Source organism: Balaenoptera musculus, chromosome 5, assembly GCF_009873245.2.
Source record: "Balaenoptera musculus isolate JJ_BM4_2016_0621 chromosome 5, mBalMus1.pri.v3, whole genome shotgun sequence".
In the NCBI taxonomy this organism is placed as follows: domain Eukaryota; kingdom Metazoa; phylum Chordata; class Mammalia; order Artiodactyla; family Balaenopteridae; genus Balaenoptera; species Balaenoptera musculus.
Window position 1 is genome coordinate 74030142 of NC_045789.1, and position 16606 is coordinate 74046747.

Genomic DNA, 16606 nt, shown 5'->3' on the forward strand with positions numbered 1-16606 from the left:
TTTAAAATTTACAGTCACTTGTTTACATCCAGATTAATACTAAGTGGTAATATCATTCATAGATACCAAGTTATAAAGAATATGTGTCAATTTCATGCTATTTAATTATTTTCCTTTCTCTTAAATTCTGAAAGGTTTATACATTCATCAAGTCACTGCTAAATAGTCATACTAAATTTGATCATTGGTCTTCCTAAGGAAAGTTTGTAATAGCAACGAAAAGACCTATAAATAAAAATCTGGGGCGTTTCCTGGTGGCCTAATGGTTAGTATTCCAGGCTCTCACTGCCATGGCCTGGGCTCAATCCCTGGTCAGGGATAAGATCCTGCAAGCTGTGTGGCGCAGTCAAAAAATAAATAAATAAAAAGTAAAAATAAAATAAAATCAGTTCAACAATCAACTATCACACATCAATAAAAAAAATCTGGACCAAGTAACAAAAGATATATATTCTGGTTCCCTCTCTGTCACTGACTCACTAAATAAGCTAGGTCATCACTCTTTATTATGTTCCCTGGCCTATAATGTGGAGATAGCAATACCTAACCTACTTAACTCACAAAATTTTTGTATGTGAAACAGAATATAGTTTTATATCATTATTATAATTGGTTGTTGTTTCAATAGTTATGGAAGTTATAAAACTGATTACAGGAATCCTTATTTCTTGATATTATACCATAGAATATATGACCATGGGCTGGGGGTGGGGTGGGGGAGGCTAGATCATCTGATGTCGAAATTGCCAAGAAACCTTCCACATAAATATGGTTTTTCTAGGTAAACACACAAAAGAGGGGGAAAAGTTTAAATCTGTGAAAAATACCTCACTAAATCTCTTTAATTACAAGAAAATTAATAACAAGATACCAGAAAGAAGGAAAATAATTTATACTCAACATGAATCACAGCTGGAGTGTGAACATAAACATAACAAAATTGCTTTACCAAAAAAACCAAAATTTTAAAGTTATACAAATATGCAAATAATCTTATTGATAATTTTGCTACATATTAACATAACAATAAAACTCCTAAGGTTTTTGTGTGACACAAAGATATTGAAGAACCTACCTTTTTGAGTTAAAGGAGCCAAGAAACACTGGAACTGCTCGTGCTGGAGCAGCCTTCAGTTTAGTAAGCTAACAATTTTAACATTTTTTTAACTGAATAAAAATACTTCTTCAATTTAGGAAGGAGCCATGGTAAAGTTTCCACATGGATGGTAGTGGGTAACAAATTCTAGGAAATAACTGGTTATTTAGATTAGATAGAGCAAACTGCCCCATTTTTAAAAAATTACTGTACCTGGATTTGAGGCAGAACTCATTCATTGCTCTGACTCCAGTGATGAAATTATTCTGAGTGTACTTTGGTCCATATTCCCTCTTTTTAAGGACGGCTTTGACTAAAACCAAAAATATAGGAAAACATGCTAAATATGCACATCGGAAGTCACATTTGAAGATGAACATATGCTGAGTTTTAAGTGGATTCACTAATGAATTCCAAAGAAAACTATTTTTCCTGATGCACTGAATGGCGTCAGAAAAAAAATGTTTACTCCAAGTACAGAATAGGACAGAATTACACTTGTAACCACCCAGCTTTATCTCCATAGTTCATCAGTAACTGATGACAAAATGTAAGCCCTTTGTCTAAAGGATACCTTGTATAGGTATTACTGGTCTGTTTAAATTGTACTAGTACAATTTAAATTACTTAGGGTCTAAATGAAAATGAACTGAAGTTTCAATAAAAAATTAGACTCTGGTTCGGTGTTTTACAAACACTAGTGAAACCAGCATTTTATAAAAAATGAAAATAGAAAGTAATCAAAGAGTACTGCACATAATGAAGAATAAGCACTTTTTGTGAAAACTTGTTTCAGTTACATATAATAATCTATATATATACTAGATCATTGGTATTTCTTAAGTGGGTTGCAGTCAAAAAAGTCTGAAAGTCATTGGACAATTTCACATAATGTAACAAAGATGAAGTAACTATAAGGAACATTTTTATCAGTTAAAAATTATAGGAAGTTAATTATAGACTATAGGTAAAATACTGCCTTCTAAATTTTTCCTATTATCAAGTATCAATCTGTTCATAAAAAAGCCAGAGACATCAATAATAAAATAAAATACCAATTTGGTATCAATTATAGTCTATGAATTAAAAATTACAGTCAACATTGGTCTGTTCACTTTTATAAAGTGAGACTTTTGGTCACAAAACACAGATAAATAACATAAGCAAATCTCTGAAAATTGTCACCTAGTCACTTCATATTCTATTCTAATGTCTAGTAACTATTGAGTTTTCTATTGTACTTACAAGTTGAAAGAATAAATTAAGACTAAAATTATCCATCACTACAGTAGGTAAAAGGACTCTTAAAATAACACACGAACTATTAAAATCAAATGCACAAATAATAGTTAACAAGAACATTTCAAAAATAAAGTTCAATATAAAAACCAAAACCTTATTTGAAAAAAAGTATATAAACAAGTTCAGGTTTCTTTTTGCATGAGTTTCTCTAAACTACCTTACTCTAAAAATCCTAAAATTCTAAATCCAAATAAACTTCTCTGGATCAGAGAGGAGAATTACATCGCTCTTCAAAAAGATCAGTTTTTTTTTTTACATTACTTTTTTTTTTTTTTTAAATAAAGTCCTTCAATCAGTTATTTATTTATTTATTTATTTATTTATTTATTTATTTATTTATGGCTGTGTTGGGTCTTCGTTTCTGTGCGAGAGCTTTCTCTAGTTGCGGCAAGCGGGGGCCACTCTTCCTCGCGGTGTGCGGGCCTTACACTATCGCGGCCTCTCTTGTTGCGGAGCACAGGCTCCAGACGCGCAGGCTCAGTAGTTGTGGCTCACGGGCCCAGTTGCTCTGTGGCATGTGGGATCTTCCCAGACCAGGGCTCGAACCCGTGTCCCCTGCATTAGCAGGCAGATTCTCAACCACTGCGCCACCAGGGAAGCCCTACATTACTTTTTAATAATTTCTTCAAAGTAGCTAGAAATCCCTGTTGGCCTGTCCTAGCCCAGATTACTGATGATAAGACAACATTAAGTATTCTTAATTGTGACTCTACACTATCATCTCCAAAGTTATCCTAGAAGAGAAGTCCCATTTTTAGCACGATTTTATAGGGAGGAAACTAAGGCTCAGAGAAATAAAGTAAACTGCCCAAAGCCATACAGCTAGTATGTTCTGAAGTTACAAATTGAATCCACTTTTGTCTGACACCAAAGCCATGGTGCTCCTAATCACAGAATTAGTACCTCCGTGAAACATGCTACTTTGGAGATGGGAGCCATAGCGCGTTATAAAGAAGAGAGCTGCAAACAAGAATTCCTTCATCACTCAATCACTCCCAGAAAAGGAAATCAGACAAGAATGTCCAAACTCTACCTGGATTTGAACAAGCTGTAGGTGTTGGCCTCTTGTTCTTTATTAATCACATTATTTTTCTAAAAATGATAAAGCAATTGATGATTTTTATTTGCCATTACTCCTTTCTTTGGGCTTTTGAAAAAAGAACTTCCATAAAATTTATGACCAAAATGTAAAGTAAAAAAAAAAAAAAAAAAAAAAATGTAAAGTAAACTTCAATAGAAAATTAGTTTATAAATAGAATAAATCTTTATGGTCAATATATTTAAAGAAAAATGAATATACCCTTATAACTATAAAGAGCTCTATATAAACTAACTTTATATATTTAATTCAAAACACCATTATAATAAAAAATAGAATAAAATATATTTACCTCTTACTTGGAGAGGTTCTTGCTTAATAAGTGGAGCTTTCAGTTCTGCACCAATATTCTCTGCTGTAAAGTTCATTTTTAAAAAGTTGTATTAAGCAGTTGTTTTCATACAAACCTATAAACTTAATATTAGCTGACAATCTGACAATGTATACAAAAGATAATATTATCACAGACCAAGTTGGATTTATCCTAGGAATGAAAGAGCAGTTAAACATTAGAAAAGCTATTAATTCCCCTCATTAACAGATTGAAGGAGAAAAACTATAGAATCATTTCAGGAGCTAAACAAAGAGCATTTCATAAAATTCAGCACCCATGCAAGTTTCAAACCTTTTTAAGAAAATTAGGACAAAAAGGAATTTCCTTAAAGGGTAAAGCAAACCTACAACAAACATTGCATTCAATGGTGAAAATTTAGATGCACCGCTTTAAAACAAGGGCACATGCTGTCAATTTTTCCACCCAAAACTGTTCTATAGATACTATTCAATGAAGAAAGGATGACGATTAAGTGGTTATTGGAACAACTGTACAACTCCCTCCCCTCCAAAAAATTTAATGAAATAAAACTGGAATCTACTTCACACCATAAACAACCAATTCCAGGTAAATTAATGACTTAATTAGGAGAAGATATATCCAGCAAATATAATCAACAAAGGATAACTATCAAGAATATTTAACAATTCCTCCAGATCTATTAACAAAAAGACAACCCATTAGAAAAAATAAGGGCAGAAGACAAGAACAAACTTGCAGAGGAAAGGAAATACAAATAACTGATAAACATATGAAGAGACGATAGCCTCATTATTAACAGAATCCAAATGAAATCACAAGATGCTGTTTTACAGCCATCAGATTACAAAAAATAAAAAAATATGATAATACCTAATGTTGGCAAGGGTATGGAGCAACGGGAACTCATACACTGCTGGTAGAAATATAAACAGGCACAATTACCTTGGTAAACAAGTTGGCACTATCTAATGAAGTTGAACACAAGCATAACCTATTACCTAGCAATTCTACTGCTAGGTCAATATACTTGGCACATAGAAACTTGTACAAGGGTACAAGGAGAGAGGTACATGAACATTCGTTCAAAGCAGTACTGCGTTCTGTTGTTTCAAACTGGAAACAACCCAAATGTCCATCAGCATGAGAACAGATAAACAAACCATGTTATATTCATACAACAACATTTCATGGGGGTTGGGGGACGAATTGGGAGATTGGGATTGACATATATACACTACTATGTATAAAATAGATAACTAATGAGAACCTACTGTACAGCACAGGGAACTCTACTCGGTGCTCTGTGGTGACCTAAATGGGAAAGAAACCCAAAAAAGAGGGGATATATGTATACGTATGGCTGATTCACTTTGCTATACAGCAGAAACTGACATAGCAGTGTAAAGCAACTCCAATTAAAAAAAAAAAATTCATACAGCAGTGAAGAAGAATAAACATAATGGCTATCTTTCTTTGAGCAAGCACTATCCTAAGCACTTTACATGCATCAACTCAATTCACACAACAACCCCCAAAAGTAGATGCTATAATTATCTCCATAAAAATTAATGAACTAGACACATACACCATTAAGATAAATCATAGCAAACAATTTTAATGAAAAAAGTAAATCACAAAAGAATACATACAATAGGGGCTTCCCTGGTGGCACAGTTGTTAAGAATCCGCCTGCCAATGCAGGGGACATGGGTTTGAGCCCTGGTCCGGGAAGATCCCACATGCCGCGGAGCAGCTAAGCCTGTGCGCCACAACTACTGAGCCTGCACTTTAGAGCCCGCGAGCCACAACTACTGAAGCCTGCGCACCTAGAGCCCGTGCTCCGCAACAAGAGAAGTCACGGCAATGAGAAGCCCGTGCACCACAACGAAGAGTAGCCCCATCTTGCCACAACTAGAGAAAGCCCACATGCAGCAATGAAGACCCAACACAGCCAAATAAACAATAAATAAATAAATAAAATTAAAAGTTTAAAAAACAAAAGAATGCAAGGTTCTCAGGTTAGGTGGTAAATTCCCAGGCGTTGATTTTATTATGCTTTCTAACTTACATATACATAGCATGTATTCTTTTATATGTATCAAACATTTTGTAATAAAAATCTCACCCTTAAAACCTTTTCTCTTATTATATTTATATCTTCATTCAATAATATAACATTTTGGAGCTTATTAACAATAGCTAACATTTACTAAGTATTTACCATGTGCCACATACAGTACACTATGTGTTTTACATGCATTATTTCATTTAATCCTCACAGAACTGCTCTGAGGTAAGTACTGTTATTATCTTCATCTTATTCAGGAAGTTTTGGAACTTCCCTCAAAGTCACACAGCTAGTATTTTAAACATGGAAGTACAGTCAGGATTGAAACCCAAGTCATTTCGATTAGTCTCCTCTCTTAACCACTTTCCTACATTACGTCTATGTTTAAAATAATAATTGATTTATAAATACATATTTGTGTATTTTTGGGAAAAGAGGATAGAAGTGAAAACTGGATCAGCAACATGAAGATCACTGGCAACCTTCTGACAACAGCAGTTTCGGCAGGAAGAGTAGGGACGGAGCAACAGGTTGAGGTGAGAATGGGAGATGAGGAAGTGAAAGCAATATCTGGACTTTCAGTAAGAGCTGGAAAAGAGAATGGAATCAAGGAAATATTGATTTTATTTTATATAGAGGTGGAAATGATGAAATAAATAGAAATGAACCATTTCTACATATTTAGAATATGAGTATATATAAATGATAGGCAACACCATGAAACCTGACTGACTACTTGGTTACCTGATTTAGACTTCTGCCACCTTATTGTCTGACTTCAGCTTACCATCCTTTTTTTCCTTTGTTTTTATTTTTCTTTTGCCTATCCTGCCATCTGTTAGATTCATAAAGTTTTCTATATCCTCCTCTCACCCCACGCCCATGCTGGCTTCGAATTTATAAGATTATAGTTCTATTGTTTTCATGATTCCATTTAGAAATTTAACATACATACTTTCCTATAAATCTTTCTAACCATCTGTTAAGTCATTCCCCATCTCTACCTTCCTCTGAACAAGAAAAAAACCTTTAACCACTGAAAACTTCTTCTATCTTATTACTCTTTTTTTTTTTAATCTTTTTAATTTTTCATACTTTATTCCTTATATTGATAGGTTAAGTAAAATTTTCCTAAGTACTGATTCATAGATAATGTTTATAAGCAGCACACAAAACATTCAGTTTCACAAACAGTAATATCCAATGATCCCCTTAAATGCAATTTTAAATCCTTACTTTACGCTAAGTGCAAGAATAATACAGTAAGTTAAATACACACAAAACCTGTATATGCTGAACCACAAAAGTGGTTTCCATAGCCACACATGGTCTTAGTCAAGTACACATTTCCACAATGAACAAGTACTAACAAATATCTTAATAAAACACTACCCCAAATGCTTATCCTACCATCAGCTTTTTCAGCAATGCCATTCCTGCTACTGAAAACTTATATTTAGAAGCTTTAATTTGACCTGGGAAAATGAGTTCTCTTAAAACCTGACAAACAGTATAAGCCCCAAAGATTTTAAATCAAATAGGTCTTCCAACACAGAAGCACTCATAGGAAACTTTTAGTTTCTCAAAAAATAAAAAAATTAAAATAAAAAAAATCACTCATTATCTAAAGAAGAGTATTAAAACAAATTATCTTAAGACAAATAAACACTCTTTAAAAAGGCTGTATTTTCTATCATTTTCTCCTTAAAAGAAACACAAACCAGTTCACTATCTTTTAATAACTTAGACTACTGTAATCTAAAAACTTTAGAAACATGAAACACATGTCTTAGCTATCAAAGGTACCATTTAGATTTCACATATTAAACAGCCACAGTACAGCCTACAATGGCAAAAAATCAGAAGGAACTGAATGGTTTGCAAGGTACTTTGACGTACCTGTGGTCATTAAAATCCAGTAAGTAATTCAAAGTATGGTAATATAATGGCAGGCAATTAAAGGTTCAAATAACACTCTAAAATTGAAGACATGAAAATAAAGACTGAAAACTTTGTGGTTCTCTATCTTTCATTGACATGGCTAGATATCAGAACCTTACTGTGGAAAATATAGTTATTAAATATGGTTTCCCCAGAAAATAATGAAGCTTCAGAAAGTACAAAAGGTGTCAAGATCCATAGTTTGCTTCATCAAATGCTTTTCTAGCTCGTTTCAATTCTTCATTCATAGTAAGCAAGTCTTTAACCCTAGCAAACTTTCTTGGGTCCTTTTGAATCAAGAAGACGGTATCTTCAACTTGTACCCGACCTTGTCTTCCAACTGACATTGCCTTGTGAGTCATTTCAGTGATGAACTCTATGACAAGGTCTTCAAGAATATCTACTGACTCAGTATAAGGATTCTGGTCATCCCCAAACCCATACATCATACACTGTAATTCTTTAGAAAAAAGTCTCTTTCTTTTACCCTGTCCACCTTCTGCACCTCCTCCAATTTCTTCATTTTCTTCCTCAAAGGTGGGGTCTTCTTCTTCATCTGCCATCCCAGCAGCCAGCCCTATCTTATTACTCTTGACTAAAATTTTAGCATTTAATATAAAATGTTTATTATTTTTACTATCAATAATTAACTTTACCAACACATTTTATCCATTTCTTGCTTTTCACTGTCCCTTTTATATCCCAACGCTTCTTTCCCTGAGTTTACTCTGCATCTTATAGAAATACATATTTGAATAGTTTTTTCTTAATGTGGGTAGGTTAGTAGTAAATGATAGTCATCTTTATATATGTGAAATGTTTTTATTTTTGCCTTCCCTCTAGAATGATTATTTAGACAAGTATAAAATTCTAGGGTAACATTTATTTTTCTTCTTACCCTTTCATGGCTATTACTCCAAATCACTCCTCCCTTATTTTCTGCATATTGTTGCAGATAAAAAAGTCTCCTTCAAGAGAGCAACAATTGTACTGATAGCAGGCTGACTTTCTCTTTGGAAACTTTTAAGTTGGGTTGTTTTTTGTTTCAGTTTTGAAATCTATGGGTTTCTTTTCATTTACCCTGTTTAGTACTAAAAGTGTATTTTTGATCTGAAGATCCTTGTTTTTCTCAAATTCTGAAAAATTCTCATCCATTATCTCTTTATATATAATTTCTCCACCATTTCTCTATTCTCTCTCTCTCTCTCTCTCTCTCTGAAATGCCTATTAAATATAGGCTAGAGCTTCATGCCTTTTTAAAGCTTTTTCATTTTCTTGGAAAATCTTTTTGCTTTCCTATGCTCATTCAGGGTGAATTTCAATTTACTAATTCTCTACTTGACTATGGCTATTTATTAAATTCTTACTTTAGTGATTACACTTTCATTTGTAAGCTCTATAGTTGGCTCTTTCCCAGATTTCCTTGTTCTGCTTTTATTTCTGCCAGTTTGTGTTTCAAAATATGAGTACTTCATTTATTCTTTTGAGGATATTAAACTTATTTAAAGCAATTCTGGGGACTTCCCTGGTGGTGCAGTGGCTAAGAATCCGCCTGCCGATGCAGGGGACATGGGTCTGAGCCCTGGTCCAGGAAGATCCCACATGCCGCGGAGCAACTAAGCCCGTGCGCCACAACTACTGAGCCTTCGCTCTAGAGCCCGCAAGCCACAACTACTGAGCTCGCTAGCCACAACTACTGAAGCCCGCGTACCTAGAGCCCCTGCTCCGCAACAAGAGAAGCCACCAAAAAAAAAAAAAAAAAAGAGAGAAGCCACCACAATAAGAAGCCCGGGCACCGCAACGAAGAGTAGCCCCCTCTCGCCACAACTAGAGAAAGCCTGCACACAGCAACAAAGACCCAACACAGCCAAAAATAAATAAATTAATTAATAAAAATAAATAAATAAAGCAATTCAGGCTGTTATTTTAACATCATCTGGAGTTAACTCATATTTGATTGTTGATTTTGCTGGCTTTCTTAGCATTAGGATTTACTGAGATATAACTGACATATAATGTTTTGTAAGTTTAAGGTATATAACATATTGATTCGATTCATTTATATATTGCAATATGATCCTTCGTGCACTTTTAAATTTTAGAATTTGCAAACTTATTCTGAAGGATATATCCTTTCACTCTCCTCCTCATGCTCTAGTGCCCAGAACTCAATCTGACCCTTCTGTCCTGAACCAGACCTCACACTGCCAGTTTGAAATTCCGACCCCTCAGTTCAGTCTCCAAGCCAGCAAACAGCAGGTTTCAGTTCACGTTCTTCCTCTTGCCTCCCTACCCAACAGCCTCCTACAAGACAGAACCTCAGGTAACAAATGGAAGAGGCTAGCTTCAGCCTCCTGTTTGAGGGTGGGTGGCTAAGTTCATGCAGTGAGTCTGACTCCAATACCCGGGTATGCATGGAGCACTTAGAGATCCATTACCCCAAACAAGCCAAACTCCTGGCTGCCAGTGCCTGCTTACAAACCCAGAGCCTGGCATGTTCTGTTCCGCTTCTTGGACATAACATACCTTTTTTTGAGTCCAACTACTCCTTCAGTTTTCTCTTTGTATATTTTGTCTATCACTCCAATAAGTGAGAAGCAGAACAATTACCTCAGAGCATTCATTCAACAACGCTATTGCTATCTTGATCAGAATTTCTCCCTATCCACTGATTTCCCTTCTTTTAATGCTCTTATGTATAAATTAAATGTCAACAGAATAGGCATTAACAAAAGCAAAACTCTCTGAAATAAAAGCAAAAAATTCTTACATGTAATTTTTAGTATATCTCTTACTTTTCAGCAAAAGCCACTGGGGAAATGACTTAACATGGTACTTTTTTTTTCTCTTTTTTTTTTTAACATCTTTATTGGAGTATGATTGCTTCACAATGTTGTGTTAGTTTCTGCTGTATAACAAAGTGAATCAGTATATGTATACTTATATCCCCATATCCCCTCCCTCTTGCATCTCCCTCCCACCCTCCCTATCCCACCCCTCTAGGTGGTCACAGAGCACCAAGCTGATCTCCCTGTGCTATGCAGCTGCTTCCCACTAGCTATCTATTTTACATGTGGTAGTGTACATATGTAAATGCTACTCTTTCACTTCGTCCCAGCTTACCGTTCCCCCTCCCCGTGTCCTCAAGTCCATTCTCTACGTCTGTGTCTCTATTCCTGTCCTGCCCTTGTCTGTGTCTCTATTCCTGTCCTGCCCCTAGGTTCATTAGAACCTTTTTTTTTTTTTTTTTCAGATTCCATATATATGTGTTAACATACGGTTTTGTTTTTCTCTTTATGACTTACTTCACTCTGTATGACAGACTCTAGGTCCATCCACCTCACTACAAATAACTCAATTTCGTTTCTTTTTATGGCTGAGTAATATTCCATTGTATATATGTGCCACATCTTCTTTATCCATTCAGTCGATGGACACTTAGGTTCCTTCCAACATGGTATGTTTTGATAACTAAAACGTACAGAAAATCCAAAAAGGCTTTATTTTAACTATTCATCAGATCCTAAGTAGGTTATGATGGCATATTAGAAAAAAAAAAAAAAAGGCTTAAAAACACTTCTATTTAATTAATTAATAACTATGGCTTATAACATTTGACACTGATCAGTTAAATAACTGATATTTTATTTTTGTCTACCTACACAGCAAACTAATTCTAAAGCATCTTTATCTACAGAATCTATATATCAATTACTTAAAAATTTTGTTTTGGGGAATAGAGCCTTGGGCAGAGAAAAGTGAAGGGACAGGGTGGTAGAATAATAAGCTTTCAACACTTACCTAGTGTCTGAACAACTGAAATCTACTGTCTAAAGTTTCACAGACAACCCTCCTTTCTACAACGATCAAAGTCATTCAAACAAATCACATAAAATAAGTTGCTCTAAAACTGATACTTCTGGATATTCTTCTCACCACAAACTGTCTAGACATTACTAATTATATAGTGTTACGAATCACAGGGAGGTTTCTGGCAGCCTAGTGGTTAGGATTCTGGGCTTTCACTGCCATGGCCCAGGTTCAGTCCCTGGTTTGGGAAACTGAGATCCCACAAGCCACCCAGTGCAGCAAAAAAGAATCACAAACAAGAAATGCTAGTAGATGGCTCAAACACATGTATGAATACTTTTTTTGTACACCACCATCTTAATAAACTTACACTGGATCACTGGAGTAGAATCTTTATGATTTCAATAAGTAACCAGACATTCTATCCATGAGTATCTCTAGAAATTTGTTTTAAGCTCAAGTCCTGGCTGTTTGCCACACATCTGCTGTCATTAGCAAAATTAAAACTGATTTTACTAAAATTTAAAACCTCTGAATGCTCCTTAAAAACTTAAGGATTCCTTAGCAAGTCTCTGCCTCTTAATGAGCTGTTTCTGACTTTATCATGTGATCTGAATTATTCAGAAGTCAATCTCAAACTCTTAAATATACAAATTATCTTTCAATCAAGCAATTACTTGCCGTCTATCTGATGGCTAACAAGGTCTAATTTGGCCTAAGCAAATTCTGAAAACTTGAGCCCAAAATAAAACCATCAATAAACACTGTACTCCTAATATAATAAAATAAACTAACATCTTAATTTCAGTCAGCAGAGAAAAAAGAAACCTAGTCACAGATTTCAATTTCAAGCCTTTTGTATAGTGGAACCAACATTAAATATTTTTGCCTGAGTCCATGTTCACCTCAGAAGAGCATTATAACATGTTTTACCTTTAATTATATTATTTCATCACCTGTTTCTTCTCCCATCTCAACGTTCTAATAAATATGCTTATTTCTGGAACTTAGGGACTCATGACACTCTCCATTCCTTCATCCTCTAATATCAAACTCTCAATCAATATTTACCCCAGCAGTTCTCCATCACCACAAAGAAAAGAGAAGAAACTGGCTAAAACTGCATAGTAAGCCCAAGAGAAGATGAGGCTTAGCGAAAAGGATGAAAAACAGGTATCATAAACATAAACACAGGTTTCTCAAGGAATCTGTAAAATCTTCCCGGTGAAAGACATCCAACTATAGGAAAGACAGTCTTGAAATGTTTATTATTCTTCTTCAAATACTCTCTTCTCCTAACACCATACTCTCCTTGGCTTTTCTCTTACCTCTCCAGACTGCACCTCCTCAAGCATTCTTTGCAAGCTCCTCCTCTTCCACCTGTCCCTTACTCACTAGGGATTTTGTACTAGCTCTTATCTCCCCAATCTAAACTCTCTCCCTATACTGTCTCAAACACACTCATGACTTCAGTTACCACCTGGGTGTAGCTAAGTCCTAAATCTCTATCCCCAGGTTAGAACTCTATGCATTCACTTATTTACAAAATATTAAACCCCTACTATGTGCAAACCACTGCTCTAGGCACTGAAGTTCCTGCTATCACGAGGCTTGGAAACGGGGAGAAAAATAAAGCAGATACTGAAAGTAACAGTCAGTAATAAGTGTTAGCTACACAGAGAATTAAAATGAGTGTAATATTAAAGACTGACTGGGTATGCAGAGCTGACATGTCATTTAAGGTGTAAATGACCAGGACTTCCCTGGTGGCACAGTGGTTTAGACTCCGCCTGCCAATGCAGGGGACATGGGTTCGAGCCCTGGTCCAGGAAGATCCCACATGCTGCAGAGCAACTAAGCCCGTGCGCCACAACTACTGAGCCTGTGCTCTAGAGCCCACGAGCCACAACTACTGAGCCTGAGTGCTGCAACTACTGAAGCTGCAAGCCTAGAGCCCGTGCTCCACAACAAGAAGTCACCGCAATGAGAAGCCCATGCACCACAACGAAGAGTAGCCCCCACTCACCACAACCAGAGGAAGCCCGCACGCAGCAACAAAGACCCAACGCAGCCAAAAATAACATAAATAAATAAATAAATTTATATTAAAAAAAAAAGATGTAAATGACCAAAAGGGTCAGCCACATGAAGAAGGGCATCTTGGAAAGAAAAAGCAACTAGGGCAAACACCCTAAAACAAGAATAAGTTTGGTATTTTCTAAGAACCAAAAGGAGACTGGCTTGGCTGAAATATAATGAGAAAGTAAGAATGGAAGCAAGGAGCCCCGGGAGAGGCTACTGCAGTAATCCAGCCAAGAGATCATGTCTCACAGTAGAAAAGTAGTATAACCAACTGCCTACTAGTCATCTGTTAAGATGCCCCAGAGGCACCTATGATTCAGATGTCCAAGACTGAATCCTCACCTTCTCATTAATATATACTCCAGCTTTGGTATTCTTAATTTTATTTTTTTATAGATTAATTATTTTATTTATTTACTTTTGGCTGTGTTGGGTCTTCATTGCTGCACACGGGCTTTCTCTAGTTGCGGCGAGCGGGGGCTACTCTTCATTGCAGTGCGTGGGCTTCTCATTGCGGTGGTTTCTCTTGTTGCGGAGCACAGGCTCTAGGCGCACGGGCTTCAGTAGTTGCAGTACGCAGGCTCAGTAGTTGTGGCTCACAGGCTCTAGAACACAGGCTCAGTAGTTGTGGCGCACAGGCTTAGTTGCCCTGCGGCATGTGGGATCTTCCCAGACCAGGGATCAAACCCACGTCCCCTGCATTGGCAGGCAGATTCTTAACCACTGCGCCACCAGAGAAGTCCCCTAATTTTAGAAATCAATGAAATCACCGACACAATCACCCAATCCAATCCAGTAACCATGCACTGTCCTTTACTTGACCCTCTATTTCAGTCCCCCAAATTCAATCAACAGGTCTTAATTATTCAGCTCCTAAATCTCTTGTGTTCACCTACTCCCTTAAAAAAATCATTGACATTAACCTAGACTACAGCCTCATTTGTATTACTGTTTTCAGTCTCCCTCCTTTGCAATCTGTTTTCCAGTCTGCATCTACTTATCTTTCTAAAATCTTAAGTCTGATTAAGTACTTCCTCTACTTAAAATACTCCAATAGATTCCCACTGCCTACAAAACAGCCCAAACTCCTGAACAAAACCCTAATCTGACTACTGTTTACCTCCTGAGTTTCACCCCTTGTACTTTCAAAACTACCAAGCTCACCACGAGGTCCTCTACTCACTAGTCTAGTCACAGTAAGTTACTTGCAGTGTTACCTTTTTTCTCCACCATTCATCACACCAATGCCTACTTTCAGGTCACTAATTAGATATCATTTCCTATGGAAACCTTCCTCAACCACTCAAGACTCAGTTAGGTGTCCCTCCTAGAAATACACAGTATTTCTTCTATCACAGTACTTACTATACTTTCTTTGCTTAATTTTCTATTTTAGTAATAAAGAGAATATAAGCTCAGAGAGTCATTCTCATTTGCTGCCATATAAAAAGTGCTCAATAAATATTTCTTGAATAAATTAATGAATAAATAAAGGACTTCTTTTTAATGCTGCACAGCAGACTAGAAAAAAATCTTTTCAAATGCATTGCTAAGCTAGCAAAATGATGTGAAGAGGGCAAAAATGAAGGGAAAGCAGGACCTCTGTAGAATAAGAGAGCAGACCAAAGCCAGTTTTTTCCCGATGATTTCTGTTGAAGCTTTCATTCTTTGAGCTTCTACTTCCACAGCTGCAAGGGGCATGGGAGAACAAAGAATAAAACTAGGTTCTGCTAAAGATGGAGAGTCTAACAGGAGATACCCAGAAAAAAAGCTAGACACTTGGCATTATGGTGACCTAGCAAAAACACACAGCGAAGGGGATAGCAAGGAAGCAAGCCTGCACCTACTCTGGTGTCACATAGTGGAGAAGAAAAAAACTCCCCTGAAAATCCTAAGGATAAGGCAGCTCACACAAGTTTATAGTCTGAATTCATGCTACCAACGTGGTCCAAAAATCTTAAGCTAACTTTAATTTAATGTGGTCCCAAGTTGTGTCCCCAGCAGCTAACAGAGGCAAACGCAAACTCTCTATGCAGGAACACATCCTCAATCAGAGACATCAAATAGTTCCAAGATATAAAACTACATGGAAAATGAACACTTCTCAGTTTAAAAACAGATAGGGCATCATGAATGAGAGAGCAAGAAACAGAGGAAAAAGATAATACAGTAAGAACCAAAAGATTTCAGATAGCAGAATTTTCAGTCACAGATTATAAAATAGCTATGTTTAATACGCCTAATAATAGAGAAGTTTGAAAACATAAGCAAGGAACAAGAGACCAACCAAGCAAGATGAAAAATAGAAATAATTTCTAGAAATGAAAAATATAATCATTAAAATTAAAAACACAACAGATGTACCAACCAGCAGATTAGAGGCAACTAAAGAGGGCATTAGTGAACTAGGTAGACCTAAGGAAATAATCCAGGATCCAGGCCAGAAAGATAAAGAAATACAAAGTATGTCAGAGAGGTTTAGAGACAGGGAAAATAAAGCAAGAAGATCCAAAATATTTCTAACTAGAGTTCCAAAAGGAGATAAAAGAGAAATGAGAGGGGGTAATACATACTTCAAGGGACAGTGACAGAGAATTGTAGAATTACAGAATTGTATTGATAGAAAAATGCCAATTCTCAGATCCAGGAAGCCCAACAAATCTCAGGCAGGGTAAATATAAAGAAATACACACCTAGTCACTTCATAGTAAAACTACAGTTTACACCAAAGAAAAAGACTTTCAAAATAAAGTTAATCAAATTTAAAAAGCAGACAAACAGAAAAGACATGGAAACAAAGGCATGATATCTGACTTCTCAACAACAACAGTGAAAGCCAAAAGACAATGGAATAAGATATTAAAATGTGCCTTTACCATGAAAGATCCTCAC

The 16606-nt window shown here is 36.1% G+C and overlaps 2 protein-coding genes across 3 annotated transcripts in view; both read right to left on the reverse strand.

Moving 5' to 3' along the window:
- SLC30A9 (solute carrier family 30 member 9) overlaps window positions 1-16606 on the reverse strand; it is a 73302-nt gene that overhangs the window by 45020 nt on the left and 11676 nt on the right. For both annotated transcript variants that reach the window (XM_036852605.1, XM_036852604.1), the window contains exons 3-4: window positions 3790-3852; window positions 1310-1409 (exon numbers count right to left, since the gene is read on the reverse strand). In XM_036852605.1, coding sequence (XP_036708500.1) covers window positions 1310-1409; window positions 3790-3852 — 163 coding nt within the window. The remainder of the gene's footprint in view (window positions 1-1309; window positions 1410-3789; window positions 3853-16606) is intronic.
- LOC118895481 (transcription initiation factor TFIID subunit 13-like) lies at window positions 7028-8430 on the reverse strand. Its single transcript, XM_036852606.1, has one exon. It carries the CDS (start codon window positions 8383-8385, stop codon window positions 8011-8013), a length of 375 nt encoding a protein of 124 aa, XP_036708501.1. The 5' UTR covers window positions 8386-8430; the 3' UTR covers window positions 7028-8010.

Coding starts and splice junctions, on each gene's coding strand:
- LOC118895481 (XM_036852606.1), bottom strand. CDS start 8,385: ATGGCAGATGAAGAAGAAGACCCCACCTTTGAGGAAGAAAATGAAGAA.